Source organism: Idiotropiscis lumnitzeri, chromosome 5, assembly GCF_059441095.1.
Source record: "Idiotropiscis lumnitzeri isolate Australia: NSW breed Sydney's pygmy pipehorse chromosome 5, RoL_Ilum_1.0, whole genome shotgun sequence".
Lineage (NCBI taxonomy): Eukaryota > Metazoa > Chordata > Actinopteri > Syngnathiformes > Syngnathidae > Idiotropiscis > Idiotropiscis lumnitzeri.
The window spans coordinates 23,651,367-23,671,412 of record NC_142395.1 but is presented as its reverse complement, the minus strand read 5'-3'; the positions used below and the strand labels follow the sequence as shown (position 1 = coordinate 23,671,412).

Genomic DNA, 20,046 nt, shown 5'->3' with positions numbered 1-20,046 from the left:
CACCTTCGGCCGTAACCAATCTAGCATTTTTATTTCAATCACGGTATTTCAAGCATGACTTGTTTTCTGAAAGCACCAAAGGGCTTTGTGTGTGTATTTATCAGTCCTATGCTAAAGGGAAGTGTCTGTGCAAATCAAAGAGCAGGATGAGGTGACATGTACCTGCTGAAGCACTATCACCTTTTTTTTTTTTTTACAAGGATGTGACCCCCTACCTAGCACTGGTGTGTGCGTGTGTGTGTGTGTGTGTGGGTGTGGAGGTCAAATAACTTACCAGGCTCTCCTGAAGAATTTCCCCAAGCCCTCACAGAAATCACGTGGCGGAGGCCTGTCTAAGGCCGTAAAAAGAACCAACAAGTTAATGTTTCCGTCTGCTTCCTTGTGAAAATAGATACACTCACTGGCCACAACTTAAACTCACTTAAATGTTAAGCAGATTTTTTTTATTCAGCTGTTGTATTGTATCTTTAATGGTACCCGCGGATGATGAATGAAACAAACGTGCTGGTCACAATAATGAATGGCAGGTAGAAGTTAAAAAGTCCGTGATGCAACAGATCGAAAATGCAGTTGGAAAAAGGTGATCAACCTCATAAATGAAATGTCTCTTTCGTATTTCTGTCTTCTGAGATCAAAGCGTTTTCCAGTCAGACATTTATAGCCGTCACACTGATTTACACACGTGAAAAAGAAGATGCCACTGTTTTTCCAGTGATGCATTTCAAAGTGATTTATGGTAACTAATCTCTTGTCTCTTCTCAAAATGTGAGCAAAAGCGTTTAGGTTGCTAGTTTAGGGGCATCTGAGCTGGAAAGGAATTGCTAGTTGAGGGGTAGACGAGTGAACACACTTTTAGGTAGCTGTCACTGCTATGCTCTAATCTTAATACTTATTATCATCTTTCAGGAGATACATATAATTTAAATAATATTTGTCCATTATGACATTTACAGGATCCAATCAAAGAGTTGTAATTCCAAATGATACACTTTATTTTTAATGATTTAATAACCAACATGCATATTATGAGTGGCCTCAGTCGGCGTTGCGGTTTTGGTTAGCAACAAAATTAAAAAGGGCTAAGCAGATAACTCTTCGAAGCAATAGAACTTGATTAATGCATTTCCTGAAGAGGAAGAGCTAAGTAACTGCAAGCTTGAAGCTCACAATTTAAGGAAATATAGAGAATGAGGCCAATCATGAGGAGGAAGGATTGCAGTCAGCAGACAACATAAAGACGTTCACGTGGACAAGATCCAAATAGAAAAAAAAGAAAGAAAAAAAAAGTCACCTCACAAGGAAGATAAGTGGCTCCATGCGTCCAGCTTTGGGATTTCCCTATTATCCCGACCTTTGACCATGACCCTCTTTAGCCACCTCCCCAATCTGTCTGTTTCTTAACCTGGATCTTCATGCATGTGACCCACGGAGCACTTCAGAGACAGAAGACATCTGTGCGGCCTTAAAGCGTTACGGGAGCAGAGACACAAGTTAGAAAGAGAGTGGGGGGGGTGAGGTGGGGGGGTATATGAACCGCGGCCTGAGGGAGAGGAAGAAAGAGATACACTGAGTCAAAGTGTCATGATTCATGCATTAACACAGGAATGCCGTTGAGAGGTGGCACACAGGCAACGCTCGCGTCTGCGTGTGTGCAACTGATGACCTGCTTTAAAAGGAAGAATCCAGAACAGAACAAGATCCAGGTGTGTCGTCGTCGCGATAATCTGCTGGCATGCAGAAACATTCCAAGTTGCAAAAAGTTGAATTATGTCATTTACATAATTTAATATGAGTGATTAATTATGTAAAATTAAGAAAATTTAAGTTTTTAAAATCAAGACCACTGAGATAATTATTATGATACATTTAATAAGGTTTTATGTAAGTAGTAAATTTTGGGAGCAAATTTTTATGGTTTACTTGGAGGTGAGGTGGGGGATGAAAATAATGACTTAGAAGAAAAATGTGGCGCTTTTGTCCCAAAACGATTTTATTTCCAGTGCAGCATGTATGCAGAGACTATGTTGTGGCAGGACTTTCCACTTTAAGATTTTACATTAGCATTTGAGTTTCTATTTGAATAACCTATTTTAATTAATAACAATTGTATTTGTAATTGGTTTCATTTTTCAAAGCATGTCTACAATACATAGTTTGATTTGTTTTTGATGAGTGGCTGGCAATGACATTTTGAAGGCCACACACTCAACACGTTGGTGTTCTCTTAGTCCGCAGAATGTAGATCACTTTCACACATTTCAAGCACGACAACAGTCGGAGCTTAAACTCAAAGACATCTGTGAGGATGCCGCCGGACGCTTGTTTGCTTACTTTAAAGGAAGAGCACAAATTTGCGGCAAATGGTAAATGTTTGTGCGCACGCTGTGGCTCTGTTGACTCAACGTGGTCAAAAACAAAGGTGGAGGAACTGCTTAAGTGAAATCAAAGGTGTGGAAGGAATGAGGATAAAAGTCATTTCTAAATCCTCTCCTATTTAGAATATTCTGGAAAATTTGTGGGGAGAGTTTGTGAAAAGCCATTTTCAGTTTCCGGCGTAAAAAGTAAGATCCCCAAAGACATGAGTGCTTTAATTAATGATATTGGCTGTGAAGAAAATTTTGAAATTAACTAAGTTATAGAAATTGTGGGCTATAAGGTCCGGTCCAACACGAGTGGCCTCACAGATGTATAAATCTTGTCAAACTCAGCAAAGGTGTGAAAAAACGGCATTTTGTAACTTCCTGGAGGTGTAAAAGCCAGGTGGTGCGATATTTTTTGTTTATATGGCGTTTTTAAACTTTTGTAGTCATGAAGAATTTGTTAGTTCTTTTCAGTCGGTCTGACTATGATGATTATTATTTTTATTTATTTTTTAATAGCGCTCGCATACTTTCCAATGCGCTCAACTAAATCAAACTACAAAGCAGGTCCATAAATTGTCCTGAAAGCTTCATGATGAGGCAAGCAGAAGTTTATGTGTGTGGCTGCAGGCATAAAAAGCTTTCAAGTCACTCAATTTTCAACGACAATTCAGATGTCAATAAAATAACAACACAAGTGCACTTTTGGGACAAATCTGCGTGAGATCTGTCTGTCTGCGTTGCCAGATAGTGGAGACAGTGGTGAGAAAGGCTGACAAAATGGGAAAGAATTTAGCTTGGTTGACCCTGAAACCGAGATCAGAACAGGACTTGAAAACAAAACACCACAATATGGAATGGGCCGCTGTCTGCCAAGCACTGGGGATGATCCAATCAGTCCCATATTGAATTCTCTAATCCTCACAAAGACACACGGGAAAGTTTTCTGGGAGTGACACTTAATTTAATAGAAAAATGAATTAGCACTTACATGTGGATTAGTGGTTCATATGTGGGGTTCAAATATCAGGACTTTGCATGTTCGCTTTATGCTTGCGTGGACAATCTCTGGGTTCCTCCCACATTCCAAAAACATGCAGGTCAGGTTGATTGAAGACTTGAACTTGTCCAGAGCTAGCTAGCCCATTGGCTAATGACCCGTCCAGGGTGTAACATTGACTCTTGTCCAATGTCTGCAGTGAGAAGACGTCAGCTCAAACATGACTCCCAATGAAGACAAACGCTCTAGAAAACCCATGGATGAATAAGTTAAAAGTTGCTGATGTCACCAGCAAAGATGTCAGCCATCATCACACAAGGCTTCAGATTTGCACTTTCTTGAGCTTTTTGAGTTGAGCCAATAGCCACATGCGCTGGGGGGGGATGAAAAGTTTGATGATGACCTTTGATGCAATGTAAGAAAGCAGTTGGCACAACTCTATCCTGGCAGCTCACTACAATATAGCGCGATATAACAATTAAAAAAATTGGATTCAACATATTGTGAGAAAAGTTTTTCGCTCACCACCTCCGCTGTGGATGCTGCAATAGTCTCCTCTTTGCTGCAGTAGTCCTGTTTCCTTCTCCTTTTGAATAAAATGCCTTCTGACAGTGGACAACTGCCGCAAGGCAAAAAGGGAATACAGCAAATTCTCTCTTTTTTTTTTTTTTAATGCGATCCTCATTGTGATAGATGCATTCATGGTGGGGGTGTTTTTCGTTGTTTGCCGCGATTTCCAATGGGCTGATACTGCGCTGAGCAAAAAAAAAAATGCTCTAATGTGGAGAAACTGAAGGTGAGTTCCTACATATTTTATTTATGATATTTCTCCATCCATCCATTCTCCCAACCGCTTCTTCTCATGAGGATAGAAAGTTAAATATTACTTTAAACATTGCCTATACAGTTAGGAACTGTTTCATGAAGTTATAAATTTGATTTATTTTTTGGGGGGAACTGATTAACCATATTTCCATGAATTTTTTTACGGGTAAAAATGTGTCCATGTGAATTTATTAGCGGTCAACCATCATCCTGGAACAGATTCTGTTCAAAATCTGACATGCTACTGTATTTTACTGACACGGTACCAGACACAAGACCCTAGAAGATGCTCAAATGTGAAGACTGCTCAATAGCATTTATGGTATTTGGCAATTAGACAACTATTGACTCTATGCAGATGTGGTGCGGTCAGTTGCACTCAAACACTTGATAGATGACAGCGGTTTTGAGATGGATCGTGAGCAAAGATGGCAAACACATTAGTGCATGCATGCACGCACACATGCACGCACACAAAAGAGGGCTCAGGGTCTCAGGAGAGGTGTCTCACAAGAGATGGGCTGACATATGGCCAGCAGACCCCGGACCACTGGGTGGAGCAGGGTGTGTGTGTGTGTGTAAAGTGTAAGCGAGGATTGTGTGCGTGTGTGTGTCTGTGTGTGCAAGGGTGGGGCTGCTGAATGGTCTGAGGGTGCAGATGAATGGGCCAGTGATTTGAGACAGTTGAAACTCAATATTCATTTCACTGTTGCACTGATGCTCTTTGTGTGTGTTCCTTTCTTGCGAAATAATTCACATCTCAATTAAGGTATCATTGAAATATTTTTGATTACATTATATGACCATTTAACAAACTCAATTTAACCACATTTTACCAGTAAAGGTTCAAACTCATTTAACAAAAGGTCAGTTAACCTGCATCACTCTACTGAAAAATCAAACGTGTTAGGGGGAGTCAATTTCAAACGACAACAACAAAGAAAATCCAGCTACGATGGTTGTATTAGTGTGCATGCACACCCTCCCTCAAACTACTGTTGAAGATCCTTTTTGCTTTAATGACATCATCAGTGTTTTGGGGGAGGAGTGACTTGACCACTCTGATGTACAAAAGAGCTCAAAATGTGTCAGATTGCCAAGGCATCTCTTGTGCACAGCCTCTTTTTTTTTTTAGTGTGCCTCCCTTCCTCCCTAAAAAAAAAAGTAACACGAGTATGTTTCTATGATGGTAAAATGAATGTTTGTCGCCGCTATTTACTGGTTTGTGGTAAGCAATGGAGTAGAGTTCCTACACACGTCGTCAGCTTGCTTTCATCAACACGTGGGAATTCCTCCACTCGGCACAGTCGATTCCATTCCTGAACATAAACATAAATACACACAAACACACAAAACAGGCTTGATGGTGCCATTTGACTGAATGGCCGATCGCCATGGTTACAGGAGTACTCCATCAGTCCATTCATGGAACAGATGGCCGATGTGCAACAGGAGGCACGTTTCAATGAACACACACACGCACACACGCACACACATGCACGGATGTGCTACTGCTCAGAGGGAGGGTATTGAACAACCAGCAGCATATGTTCCACTAGTCAAAGTGCATTCATTCAAAGACCCAGGGAGGAGAGAGCGAGGGAGGGATGATGGAAGGTAGAATGGGCACAGGTAAGAGAAGAGGATTTTGTTATTCAACACACTTCAACAATTCATCATAACTTGACATCCATATATTAGGGATTTCAAAATTAAAGCATTAACTCAGGATTTTTTTTTTTTTAAATTCACGCGATTAAATATTTTAACTCAGTTTTATTTCATTAAAAAAATAATTTGCATGTCTCGCAAAGCCAAATTTAAACACGGTACCATATTAGGTGTACATCTTTAGCACATCATCTCAGAACAAAACACCCTGCTTAAGTTATCGCTGGGCTTTGCAATCCAACATTTTATATTTGTTGATTTTACATTAATTACAAGCTATTATTCAAGTAAATACCTGTTAAAAGCTTCACAAAAAATAGTAGAAAAAATGCGCTCAATCGCGATTGATAACGGAATTTTTGCGATTAATTAGTTCAATAAATGTAATCGCTTAACAGCATTAATATTTATGGCCATAGTATTCTCAATGCACTTTTAATTCAAGAAGAGGTTCTCTTGGCTCCGAAAGCTTTAGAATGGTTTCGACAATACGGAGAATATAGCAGACAACTAATTGAATGGTCACTGGAGCAAGGGAGAGAGGAGAATTAAGAAATCCCAGACTGGAGGACTCAAATGGGCTTGACTGCGTGTTTGTGTCCGTGCTACTGGAGGAACCACACCCACGCCACACATATAGAAAGAGGAAGCCAAGAGGGTTTCCTGTGGTTGAAACAACGCGACAATCAACTCAAAACCTGTCAGTTTTCTCCTCTCTCCCAATGTCGCCTATTTTCTTCCTTCTCTTCCTGTTTTTTTGTTGCTCCGTCTATTCTTAGTAGTTCCTCCATTCCACCATCTCCCCATACCTAATACTTGACCTCGCTACGACAGCCCTAAATTTCAGTTCCTCTGTTGTCTTCCCCCCCCTTCTTCTTGAATGGGCCATCTCTCATTTGCTTCACCACAGAATACATCCTGCCTCTTCATATTAGTATCCAAACACAGACTCTAGTTTTGTAGACGTCTAGGCTACCCCACCCAAAGATTTTTCCTCTGCCTCTCTCATGAGCAGAGTTGGGGAGCAACACACTACATTCCGTTACGAGTCACTTATTGGATCAATTGTACTCGTCAGAGCAGTTTTGAGGCAACGATTTTTATTTTGAGTATCGAAGTACTTGAGTATGTTAAGAAGAAACACTTTAGGTTCCAAATTAGACCATTTTTTTTTAAAGTCCAGCACATTACCAATGTGACCAAAAGAACAATATAGAAGTTGTTGAATTGCGCAATATCGCTGGACTATACAAGTGCTGTTTTCTTTGTTTTCTTCAGTGCTCATATGAAATATTTTTTCCAAATTTTACATCGTATGAATTTAAATGTGCGTGTCTGAGTATTGGAGTAGGCCGCATGTTAATTAGTAGATCATAGTGGTGGACTTTATAATGGATCGTATATTGTATATGTGGTTTAACAAAAGGCTAAAATACAGTTTGATGAGTCAGCACTCATACTCTTTTCAGTGCATGTTATACAATTTTAATTCTAAATTTGAAAAAAGAAATATTGGCTGTTTGTTTATTGAGACTGTCTATTTTGTTTTCTGACAAGTTTGAACAGTGCAGGGTGATGCCACTTGATGCGTTTCTTCTTCCATCAAAAGAAAATAAAAATAAATCAATAAAAGACAATTTCAACATCTTTAATCTCTCAATTATCTCTGCTTAATTTGCCTATTTTCACCTACTGCAACCTTTTCACAAGCATTCTTGAAGGCTAATCAGTTTACTCAGAGAAACTTGATTCTGTGATGCCTTTCATCACCTCTTTCCTACCCTCGTAAGTCCTGCACTCAAATCCCCTTCTCCTCTCTGTCAGTGTGGAGTTATGTTCCAGAAGGGGGAGGCTGACACCATCTGAGAGGAAGAACACCAAATGAGCGACCATAAAAGAATGTAATGATTCTCCCGTGAAACACCTTTGACAATGTTACCTGGGTGCCAGCTGGTATCGCCCTCTGCTGGGACGCCACCGACTCCGACTCCGAGTCTGTTCTGTCCGATAGCTCATGTTCCCAGCACCTCCATCCAAGGGGGGAGGATGAAAGCGAGGGTGGGAATATTGGCCTCCTCCTCTTCCTCTGTGTGCAGGTCTCTCTTGTAGTTTGCTGTTTCCACCGGTTCGCTGCCCACTCTCCCGCCTCCATCCTCTGAATGATGTCTCGCCCCTCTCCCGCCAGTTGTCACCGCCAGCTGAAGATACACGTAGAGAAACAACATAGAAAGCATCCTTTTAATTGTTCAATGTGAACATAATCTTTAACAACGCAACAAAAACAAAGATCTGCATTGAGGTCATTCAGAAGTGAGGTGCTGAAAGAACAAAAATCGTGAGCAAAAATGTGAGCTTTTGACTAATGCTGGAAGATGATATTTATTTATTTTTTAAATAAATCTTATTTTTATAAAACTAACTAAAAATATACTAAGTAGAGAGAAAATGTCCTACGTTTTCATCTCTGTCAATTAGTATCATAGATGAGCTTTCAGAGTTGATTTAAAATTCATTTATTTCAGTATTGGCTGCCAGGATGGCCGAGTGGTCTAAGGCGCCGCGTTCAGGACCCAGTCTCCCCAGGAGGCCTGGGTTCGAATCTCGAATTTCCCCATTGTGGGACTAATAAAGGGAATATTAAAGAAGAAAGTTCAGTTGTTTGAGAATTGCAGTTTACTTTATTACACAATACTTAGTGACCTTTTATTTTTAATTTACACTCAACAAATACTCCATTTATTAGAAAAACTAAAACTAATACTAGAACTATGAAAAAAATAAAATAAAAAATAAAAAAAAAGAAATTAATAAAAACTAACACATTGGCGCTAAAAACTAAAAAAAAAAAAAAAAGTCAAAATGAAATAAAACTATATAATGAAAAATCCCCAAATAATTATAACCCTGCCCTGGATGCTTTGCTCATTTGTTAGGATATGAACTAGACTATGTAAGTGTTCTTGTCTCCCAAAGCTCAGGACACTGGATTTTTTTTTTATTACTTCCTCCTTTTACTCCATGACTATACAACACCTCCATAATCTTTTGCACTGTGAAATCACTCCACTAACCATCACTTATTGAATGTGCCACAGCGACGCCACTCCTTAATTGAACATTTTTCAATTGGAGGGGCGGCACCGCAACGGTTAATCACTCACCTTGCATGTCGACACGCCGTGACACATCGAGACACGGCGTGCTGTCGCCACTTTGTTGCAGCACATACGCAATGAATGGGTTGCCTTCGACAACGGCGCGCTGCGCTCTGGCAAGTGCAGTGTGAAAAGGCCTTTAATGTTCACAATTCTACGCTTCCAACTTTGTGGGAACAGTATGGTAAAAGGCTCTTCTTTTTCCCATTGCACAATGTAAGGTCCGTCGAGGCATACTTTGAAGAGTTTAATGTGGATCAGCACATTTGGACAAAAGGCAGAGGAGAGCATTTAGATTCATGGTCAAAGAGTAATTTGGGATGAAGAGAAATATTTGCTGAGGAGACTAAATCGGGCCTGATTACAAACACGAGCCAAGCAAGGCCTGCAGCGACACCACAAAGCGCCAGCACAACTCTGACGCAGACAAATGCGCGCGCGCACACACATCTGAAGTAATGATGGGAATAGCGAGGGCACAGCCCTCCGAGCAGAAACATTCTCCTGAGACCCACAGAGCTTGAAGTGAGTAAAGAGCAGACAGTTTGGGGTAAACCAACTTGGCATAGGCCGCTGCTTTAAAAAGAAAACATTCACCAAAAGTCACAGGGGTTGCATGAAAACGACGGGTTCATATTTCAGGAGGCTGCTGCTGACTCGTGCCCGATGACTGACCACCAAGTGGCGGAGAGTTCAAGTCGATTCATAATAATATGTTTGTTTGTTTTTTTTATTTTGACAACAAACTGAAGTTATTTGAAAAGCACCAAGGAGCAAAGTGATTTCATTGTAGTAACGAGGAACATTACAATCAAAACTTCAGAGCTTTTGCATTGAAAACTTTATCTAGAAATCGTTTTAGTGTACTCAACACGAGTCACAGTTTTATTCGAATTGCGGAAGTTTTCCATTTATTTTCCCACTTACAGTTTTATTTGAGCTTCACTTGAGCTGTAGGTGGAGTAATATGCATTTTTGGGGTAGCGGGGGGGGGTTGGGCAGAATTCAAGTAAAAAGTGAAAAGATACATAGAGTGGTCAACAAATGACTTCATATTCCCCAACACATCTCTCAGAATTAATTTTCTAATTGAGTTTCCTTGGGCAACTATATCTGCAGTGCAATATTTTTCAACATATATGCAAATAGTAAATAAAGAAATATTTATTTATTATTTATATATTAAAATATTTGACTTTTACAAAATTATATTTGAGTATAAGCCACTGAGGCTAGAGTCTAGCATCATTAGATTTTAGACTAAACAAAAACAACGAAATTCATGAAAATGTAACTAAAGGTGAGGCTAATCATTATTCAAATTCAAAAGAATGTTCTGGTGCTCACCGAGAAATTGATTGATGACTTCCTAATCCTCTATGTTGAGCGCTGTACATATACGGTGTCACGAACAATGGAAGGGAATAAACAAGCCACCAAAATTGCAGTTTGTGTGGATTTGGGGTTCAAACTTACTTGTTTCTTCCCTGTGGTTTATAAACCCGTTTGTAATTACACGGACAGAAGGTAAAAGATGGTGAGGTGTGGAAATGGCGAGGTAAAGAAAGGACAGAGAAGATAAAAGGATTAACGTATGGGAACAAGTGAGGTAAAGGGGAGCTGATGGCCGAGTGGGGACTGATGGGGGGCTTTGAGACGGAGACAGAAGCCTGTAATCATTGTTGTTGTGTGTCTTAAAATAGAGTGCTGCCAGCCTATAAACAGAAACATGCTATTACTAGTGCACCGACAAAGCAAGTGTTGGATTCAGGCGTGCACATGGGCTCGCAGCCGTGTGTGTGCGTGTGTGTGTGAAAGACCACAGCACACATGGAGCTGGTTACAGCACAGCCCTCTGGGTAATGTGGTTCACTGAGGGCTACCAGAGAACTACAACCGCTGATCAATTGTCAGACTAAAATGAGTATTTTCAGCTCCAGTGTGCATTGTTCAAACTATTGTCAAACATGAGGCCTTTTTTTAAAATAAAAATATGGAATTAAACTTGCAGTTATTATGAGACTCTTTTTGGCAAGTTTACCCAGCATTTGAGCCACAAAAAAAATGCTCAGCTAAAATGCATTGTAATCAAACTGAATCTAACACAGAGCAAATGTGTTTCAGACAGAGAAAATTGGTGAATAATACAAGACAGAAGAAAAAATATGTCACTTAGTCACCTGTGTGTCCGTCTCTGTATCGGGGACTGTGACTTTGTCCGAGCACGCTAACTTTGGATTGAGACGGCAAGACTCTGTTTCTCTTCTCGCAAACTTCTACAAGTTTCTCTCTCAGACGGAGAAACAAGGCAAGACTGGATGGCTGGAACGGGAGCAGACAATAACAAAAACTGTAGCTGTTAATTGGGCCTGAATTGTGACGTAGTTTTCCTTAAAACTGAGACGAACACATGCATCGGACAAATCAATGAACACACCAAAGCAATCTAATGATCAATCAATTTTAAGATGTATGCTAAAAAAAAAATTATAACATATTTTTGTTGTTGAGTTTGAAGAGGTGAGAGCTGTTCACGACAATGTAAGTAGTGCATGTAATTTGAATTCAGCAATTGTTGTCTTTACGTCTGGATTCATAATTTGAATTTTTTTTTTATCAGCAAAACCATATTGGTCATGCAATATAAAAATAACAAATAAATAAATAGTTAAGAGTCCACTGTATAAAGAATGACCTGCTCAGACATTACGCTTATTTCTAACACAAAATAAAAGTGGCCATTTATTGGACATTTGCACTTAAAAGTTCAATCATACATTAGCTCTGCGTTCAATTTTTGCTCAACCATATTTCATAATTTGCGCTTGCCCTCGTGGGTCGCAAGTGAGCTGGGACCATTCCCAGCTGACTTTCGGGCAAGCGACACAGTACAATAAACGGGTTGACGGTCCATCGAAAGGCACATAACTGTGCAGAAAAACAACACCGTACAGCCTCGCATTCACGCTTAAGTCCAATTTGGAGTCGTGAATGAACCCAACTGTTGTTTTTGTCATGTTAGCAGAAGCCAGAGTGCACAGAGAAAACCCACACGAGCATGGGTGGAACAGTCAAACTCAGGATGTCTCGACTGGGATGCAAACATGCTAACCACTATGGCAGCAGAATGCCCAGTGGCACTTGCACTCACTTATTTTCTTTACTGCGAGTCCTGTTCATGGTTGCAGGGGAATTGAATCAATAACAATTGACAGTGTCAATCAAAACTTGACAAATTTCGCAAAGGTACAATTTTAAGATGTGGATGTCTTTAGACTACAGGTGTACCAAATCAAAGAGCCAATGAGTGAATTGGTTTGCACTCACATGGTTGTCCAGCAGCACTACTGGCTCAGCTCCGCGATGTGCCAGCAGGTACTTTGAGTGGAAGAGCTGTCCATCGAAGCTTTGCCACGGCATGAGGGCCGAGTTGGGTAGTGGGCAGCCGCTGGCACAGTTGGCTCCCAGCATGTAGCTCAGCCCTCGGACGTAGAGAGAGCCCAGTTGGACTGCTCGGCTGCAGAGGAATGGCAGCTGAGGCAAAAAAAAAAAATGTTTGGAATTATATTTGCTTGGTCACACACATCACATCTTTAGTTGGATGCCTGATGCTTTGTTTGATCATCTGTCGCAGCACTTGGACAAGAAGCAGCGTGAGTTTGCTCCATGTCACTTTTCATTCTTTCAGCACATAGCTCAGTCTAGGACAATGGGCCTCTTGGGATTTTGGGTTCCGTTTAGGGATTTTGCTTTGTTTTCCGAACTAAGCGAGATGACCCCGGAAGTACTTGTAGAAAAGGTTGTTTAAATTCTAAAAAAAAATAATAAAATAAAATAAAATAAAATAAAAAAACTAGGAATTATGACAGGAAAGCAGAATTCTGGACGGCAATATTGAAAGCAACAGAACACTGTCAAAGTTCTAAAACATCAGTTCGGAAAAGTGGAGAATTCTTTTTAAACAATGCTGTCTTTTCCAATGTTGGAAAGGAAGAACCGTATTCATCTCACTTTGACCCGGTAATTTTTTTGACAAAGGTTTATAGAAAAAGATGGAATTAAGGTTAAGAGATTTGACTGTTCAAAGAGGCCCAAAAAAACACTGATGGTGGACCTCAGGGTTCAAGATCAGATTTAGGTTTAACAAGTATCTAACACTTGGGTGAATTACATGTATACAAATGTCAAGTCAATCATTGTTTTTCTTTAGCACTTAAAAACACACAATTAAGCAAAGTAGGAAAAAAACACCATCGTCCTTATCCTCTTCAAAAATATTTATGATAGTAGTAGTGTTAAATAACTGCATTGTCCCATACACATTTTTTCTCAATTGTGGACCTGTGATGCTATTTAAATATTTTTTAGCCAAACATGCGCCAAAATCTTCTGCTATTTACATTGATATAACTTCCATCAATCTCAGTGAATCAACAGAATCTGCAGAAGCACATTATGAAGACGTGCCTTAGTGTCACTACAGAGAACACAATGCCTATACTTTTAATTGAAAAATATCTTAAGCTGCAAAACACCCACGTTACACTATCAAAGATATCATATGTGACCTGCTACAATTTCTAATGTTCCTATGCGCTGTTGCGTTCCGTTGTAAATACCCATTGAAGCAAAAAGCAGTCAATGACAGCAGGCAGATGTCCACTGTGTGCACATTTTATGCTCTCACCTGTCCCTGAGCAGATAGCACTGATAACTGTGATTATGCACACGCGCGCACTCACGCACTCACGCAGCCCTGCCTGTCACCTGCTTCCAGTCAAACACAGCTTCACACAATAAAAACAATGAAGCACTGGACAAACGCAGAACAAGCCTGAAGCGCACAAACAAACTGACACAAAGAAGGAAAAGAAGACTGAAAGAGTAAAAAAGAATGAGAATATGAGAACACGAAGCAGGACAAAGGACAGAAAACGGTGCGTGCGTGTGTGTGAGCTGTTCATTGAGGAGTGTGTGTGCGTGGCGTGTTTGTGGGGGTGCGTGTGTGTGTGTGTTTGATGTAAATAGCTCCATGTGGTGAGCGTCAGCCAGGACAGACGGGTGACTGTCGCCAGAGCGCTCTCTCCATCTCTCTCACAGTCACACAGACAAAAACACACACACACACACACACACCCACACACACACACACACAGAGGCATGCAACTCCATGGGGAGGAATGCTGTTAGAAAACCAAGGCATCCCAAAACCTACCCGCAACCTCTTTCCCTTAAAAGCAAACACAAATGGCTGGTCTAATTTTACATTAATGTGAAAATCCACAACATGATAGTGACGTCTCTAAATATATATTTCCAAGTAGAATGTGCAACAGAGAAAGACAGACATAATGATGGACACACACACACGCATGTGTGCATCCACACAAACCGGTCACAATGGCGAGACAATACAAGTCTATTCTTCTTTTTGTCTGTGTGTGCTTGTGCAGGTAAATCTATACTGATCATTTTCAGGCCTACACCCTCCAAGAGCCTCGAACCGCTCACAGAGATCACCTATTAAATACAAGACACTGCCCTAATTACTGTGTAGCCAAAAGACGAAGAGGCAAAACACAAAATAAGTACGGTAATTAAGCGGGGAAAATAAAAGGGTCAACAACAAGGCAGTGACTGGTTTAAGGAACAGCTGGAAAGACACTTTAAGCTGCCTCTTTGGCAAGAATGCTGACTTTTGAAACAACTGTAAGTAATTGTAATTCATACAACGGATGAGGAACAAACCGCAGACTTTACATCATAATTCGATTGAATGAGTTTAAATGTCACAAATGAGCTCTTCAAGAAAGACAACAGGTAGGATTGCTACTATCCCTACGACAGAAACGTCAAATTTGTGCCAGGTCAAACTTGTCACCTACACACACTGGTCACTATATTAGGTACAGCGGAACAATTTGTTGTTTATTACAAGAGCCGATTGAAGATTCTGTCTTTGCAAAGATAATACTTAGATTTGATTGAGAATGACATTGTCAGAGAACTATCACTTAAAATATAGTTCAGAGAGAATGAGAACTGCACTTCATCAAAGTAAGAGGTGTCTGTAATAGTCTAGACAGACAAAAACAGAGACGATAAACAGACAGAAAAAAAAGAAAACAAAAAACAACAGCATTTGCATAACAACCCCACTTCTAATTGTGTCGTTTGTTTTCTCGATACGATTCCCATTCAAGAGAATATTTAGGTTTTCTCTGACTTGAAGCGTGTTTACTGTAAAGCATACCGGGCCATTGTTCTCACACATTGGGAAACGCATCACAAATTGAGTTAGTGGCAAGAAGCGAGTCCTTTGCTGACCTTGATCTGTTGGAGCTCTTGCAGGGATCTGAGCCTCAGACATACAGCCTGACTCAGGTAAGCGTCCACGTCCTCGGAACATAAAGATGGTACCTACAAAGAGAGCGAGAGGAAGATGGAGAAATAAAGGTTCCCGGATAATAAATAGCTTTCAAATTCAATCCCATCCCAGTGTGTGTTCTGAGTGGGTCTGTCCTCAACAGGGGAAGCAACAATCCATGAATGCAACACAGAAAGCAGCCAGTGTTGTGTGTGTGTGTGTGTCGTGTTCAAAACAAACAAACCCCAAAGCTATTCAAACAGACAAGTGCTGAGCGAATGTGAATGCAGCGGTCGTCAGACAACAACAGCCACTGTCTGCTGTTGGCCCATCCGCTCATCTTTGCTTGTCTCCTCATCTAACAGACACTCAAATAAAGCTGCCCTACTCTTGTGATGTTTATTTTATTTTATTTCTTTTTTTTAGACCAATAACAGCCATCAGTCACAGTCGCAAATAGTTGACAACCGTGCCATAAATCTACCTGGAAGCCAGAAACGTTTTCAATGCCTGCCTCAGTGACTTCTAATAAAAGAAGAACTAACATGGGAGGGGAAAAGGAATATACTAACATCTGTTTATTGATTGTTCAATGATCAGGATGAATAATTTAAACACACAGCGCTAGTGCAAACAAATACTGACATTGACACAGAACCACGATCTGCACATGGCATGACAGTTGACATCACCTTCCCCATAGCACAAATATGTTTATGTAGAGTTATGTCCTAAAACCAAATACATTTGAGTCTGATACGAGAGGTGACATCAAACGGTTGCAATTCCTAAATGATAAATGCCACATTTTTGGGGAAAGCTCCTAATTTAATGATGTAAGTCATCTTGATAGTGTGGTGGGGGAAAAAAACTCAGTTACGAGAACTGCTTAACAACACATCACATGTTGACAAAAGAGCGGAATGACTGCAGCATGTTGTTCATATCCGAAACTGAAAGCCCGGCTTGAATCTTTAGGTGTAATGCTCCTTTGCAAAATGTTTTTGATGAGAAAGCAATTTTTTGAATAAATATTAAGAATAACCTATTTTTTTATCGAAAGCATTTTCTACTATAAAATAGATAAACTATTCTACACGGTATTACCTGGAGGACAATATAGGTGACCAGACAAAGAGCAGCCAGAAGAAAGTCTTCAACAACTCCATACAACTCCGCAAACTCCTGGCAGTCAAATATTGAAAAAAAGCTCATCAGACGAAGGCCGGAAACGTCAGGGTCAGAACTGAACCACAGCAAGTCCAAACTGGGCTGCTCACCTATGGAACCCGATAGACAAAATATTAAGCTATTTATTTGGGGATTCAAAAACATTGCATGCATTCAGCTTGTTAAGCATGAACATTCCAGCCTGTACCAGACCGAATTAAACAATGCACACGTTGAGCCTAAATTTTAAGGAAACTATTTTCCGTTACCGTGTGCCGTATTAGCCAGACACAAGTACTACATAGTTCTCAGTCATTTTCACGAAGACTGTACCGTACATGGGATGCAGATAGGCACGGGGACGACCACGTCTGGCTCCGTCAAAGGGTTGCCTGGATAGACAATCCACTCTCTGATGGCTGGAGGTTCCGCAGTGCCGTCTGAAAGCACACAATATGTAGACAACGACTTTGCATACGGGAGTCCATTGGTGCAAAGCTACTCTAAATGAATCTTATGTGTGCTATTTTACCATCACGCCTGTTGAGCAGGAGCAGACCATAGATGTGTTGTCTGGAGGACTTAAAGACAACAGCCTGAGGCAACAGTTCTTGATCCTCCTCATCCTCCAGACTATTACTACATTCAATCACTCCTTCACATAGGACATTATAAACCATGAAACCCTCAGCCGATACATGCTTTTCTCTACAAGCCTACAGAGAGACAACCAAAGAGAGAGAACATGGTTGAGAGTCAGCAAAAAAAAAAAAACACATCTAGGCACGGTACTGGACCTACCTTTAATATTTCTGGACTGACATATTTCTCAAAGGTTGAAGCAATAGGAGGCGGGTCGTCCTGCTGAGGAACGCCTGGTCCAGCCAGTAAATATGAGCAAATTCCATTTTCCAGGAGCTTTCTATCTTCAGCTGGTAGTTTCAGAGTCTGAGGGATAAGCCCAGACTCTTCCTTCCCCGTGCCCCACAAAGAGCTGATAAACTGGGATACAGCTAACACCATGTGACCCTGAGGAGCACCAGAGTAGGCTGCATGATGGGGCTTCCTGAGAAAAAAATTACGACATGTTTTGTGACTTTTATTAAAAATAATACTATAATAATGATGATGATTGAATACAGACAAACAGACTCACCCGTATGCTGCCAAAGCAGTGTTTCTGACAGCCTGCATGCGCTCTTCCGGCACCACATCATTACCGAGGAGACAGGCCAGTAGCGGTAACTGAGAAACATTCAATCCAATGGCTCGGCATAGCATCGCTCGGTCATATAGGACAGTGGTGAGGCGGTCTATGTGAAGTTTTGCCACTGATAAGTAAGGAACGCTTGAAAAAGAAAAACAATGATATATTTAAATCTGGCTTTTTATCTGTAGTTTCTTCATTTTGCAACAATAAATTTGATATGTCAGTGAGACAGGGGATTAATCTGTGACCATGCATTGTTAAAATGCAAAAAACGAAAGGCATATTTGCGCAAGGTCGCAACATGTTTTTCTCATCATCGATCGTAGGAATTTATGTGTTTGGAATGATGCGGTTTGATGGCTGGCCTTTTTCTAATTCATTTATATTGTCACATTACCCTAAATGTTTTTCGATTTTTTTTCTGCTTCTTTTATCTGAACCACAAAGAAACACTTTCTTCTTGTCTCTTGGATGAAGATGAAAAAATATTTCTCGGCCATGACAAATAGAAAAGTATTTGCTTAAAATAAAAACAGCATTTTAATCTTTGTATTTTTCTTTGAAGGAGAACAAGGTATAATTTTTCCTAATAATAATAATTAAAATGCCACTAAAATAACAGCCTCAAGTTAACCAACCTGTTAAAAATGATGAAGTCTGAGTCCTGCCCCAAAATGCCCATGCAGCCATGGCGACGGGCGTAACAGGCAATTTCATAGTCAGCCTCCTGCACTGAGCAAAATACATCCTGACCCAATGTCCTGACCCCGCCCCAAATAAATAAATAAATAAATAAATAAAATAAAATCATAGCATTTTTATTATTCACACCATTATCATATTATTATCACACATTGCAAACCTGAGGGCAAAGCGTGTGAATGTTGCCAAGCCAGAGGGCAGACTGAAGAGATCTTTGCCCGGTTGCTCTCCATGTAACTTAAGGTAACGGAATACTTTAGATATATCCCCATTCACTCTTCGCCGTCGTTTCACCTGTAAGCAGTAATCAGACATTAGATTTAAACCCAAAGTTGAACAGGTAACACATTTCAGCAGACACCACATTACACAATATTCTATTTCCAACGTTTGTTCCGCACCCACTCGGGTCTCTTCTTCTCTTCAACCATGCCGTCAAAGAAGAAGACAAGATGAATTCCTGCAGAGGTGAACGTCGCGACCCAGCTCCTCAGGATGCTCATGTACTCCTTCCACTGACCCCCACACACCCAATCTTTACACAAGTACCAATGACGCAGGCAGGCCATGCCATCCACAACGAGTGTGGGACCTGAACGAAATGGAAATATGAATGAATACAATGTTCGGGATATGAAAGGCATGCACTGTTATGGCAATATCAGGCATACTTCATCAGACTCCAGCCGAATGAGTACTTAAAGGTGTGTTTGTGTATTGTAGTGTAGTGTATTAGAGCAATATACCACCCATCCCCACTTTTTTTTGCCTATGTGTCCAGACTTTAAGGACACTCTGCAAATATACACGAGCCTTATCGATGCACTCAACTGGAAGACTTGTCGGTTGTTTTGGCAACATGTTGTCCGGCCATCTCTCTCAGGTCGACAGTCACGCAGGATTCTGGACAACAGCGCTCCATGAAATGTTGGAGACCCTTAACTCCCATTTCTACAGAAGGAGAGCAGAGAAAAATATAGATTTGGAGGCACAAATAAGGGGTCCACTTGATATTGGTTGACGTTGTCACGTCAGAGTGAGGTGAGATGCTATTTATTTTGGATTCGTCTGGGTGCTAACGATTAGCTTAGCGTCCATCTGCAAGTTTTATTAGTTACAGTACAACCGCTGTTTTTGAAGTTCTAAACTAACTCAAGACATACTCTTTGTTGTTTCCGTTACTATTAAAAATCGCCCTTGGCAGACTACTTACTTGAAATATTACGTATGATACAGCAGAGCGTCCGGATTGTTTGGTGGGCTCACTTCCTGCGTCGCATGTGTGACGTCACGACACTGCAAAACAAAACGCACGTGCTCGGCGCATGCGGCCAAACTAGTCTGTTTCGACTGGTGATCTGAATCTGCGCTACCAATCAACAGATAAAACACCATACATATCTAAACATACACATGTAATCTTGAAGAAAATAGCCGCTGATGCAGTAGATTACATTTGAAAAGTATAAACTTCTCAATGTTGCATAAATATGAATGGACCATTGTGGTCTGTGGCCTCAGTCCACCCATAAACTCTACAGGCTGGGATCAGAGACAGACTAATTGCTCTCCAGGAGAATAGAGGC

At 40.6% G+C, this 20,046-nt stretch overlaps 1 protein-coding gene across 1 annotated transcript; it reads right to left on the bottom strand.

Annotated features, from left to right (window-relative positions):
* Window positions 1-5,941: 5,941 nt before the first annotated feature.
* fam120b (family with sequence similarity 120 member B) lies at window positions 5,942-19,797 on the bottom strand. Its single transcript, XM_088297035.1, has 15 exons — window positions 19,674-19,797; window positions 19,292-19,411; window positions 18,862-19,052; window positions 18,621-18,754; window positions 18,397-18,519; window positions 17,705-17,896; window positions 17,350-17,614; window positions 17,081-17,264; window positions 16,887-16,988; window positions 16,486-16,658; window positions 15,339-15,431; window positions 12,339-12,545; window positions 11,192-11,333; window positions 7,796-8,054; window positions 5,942-7,718 (listed from the first exon to the last, which is right to left on the bottom strand). Exons 2-15 carry the CDS (start codon window positions 19,407-19,409, stop codon window positions 7,688-7,690), a joined length of 2,214 nt encoding a protein of 737 aa, XP_088153161.1. The 5' UTR covers window positions 19,410-19,411; window positions 19,674-19,797; the 3' UTR covers window positions 5,942-7,687.
* Window positions 19,798-20,046: the final 249 nt, after the last annotated feature.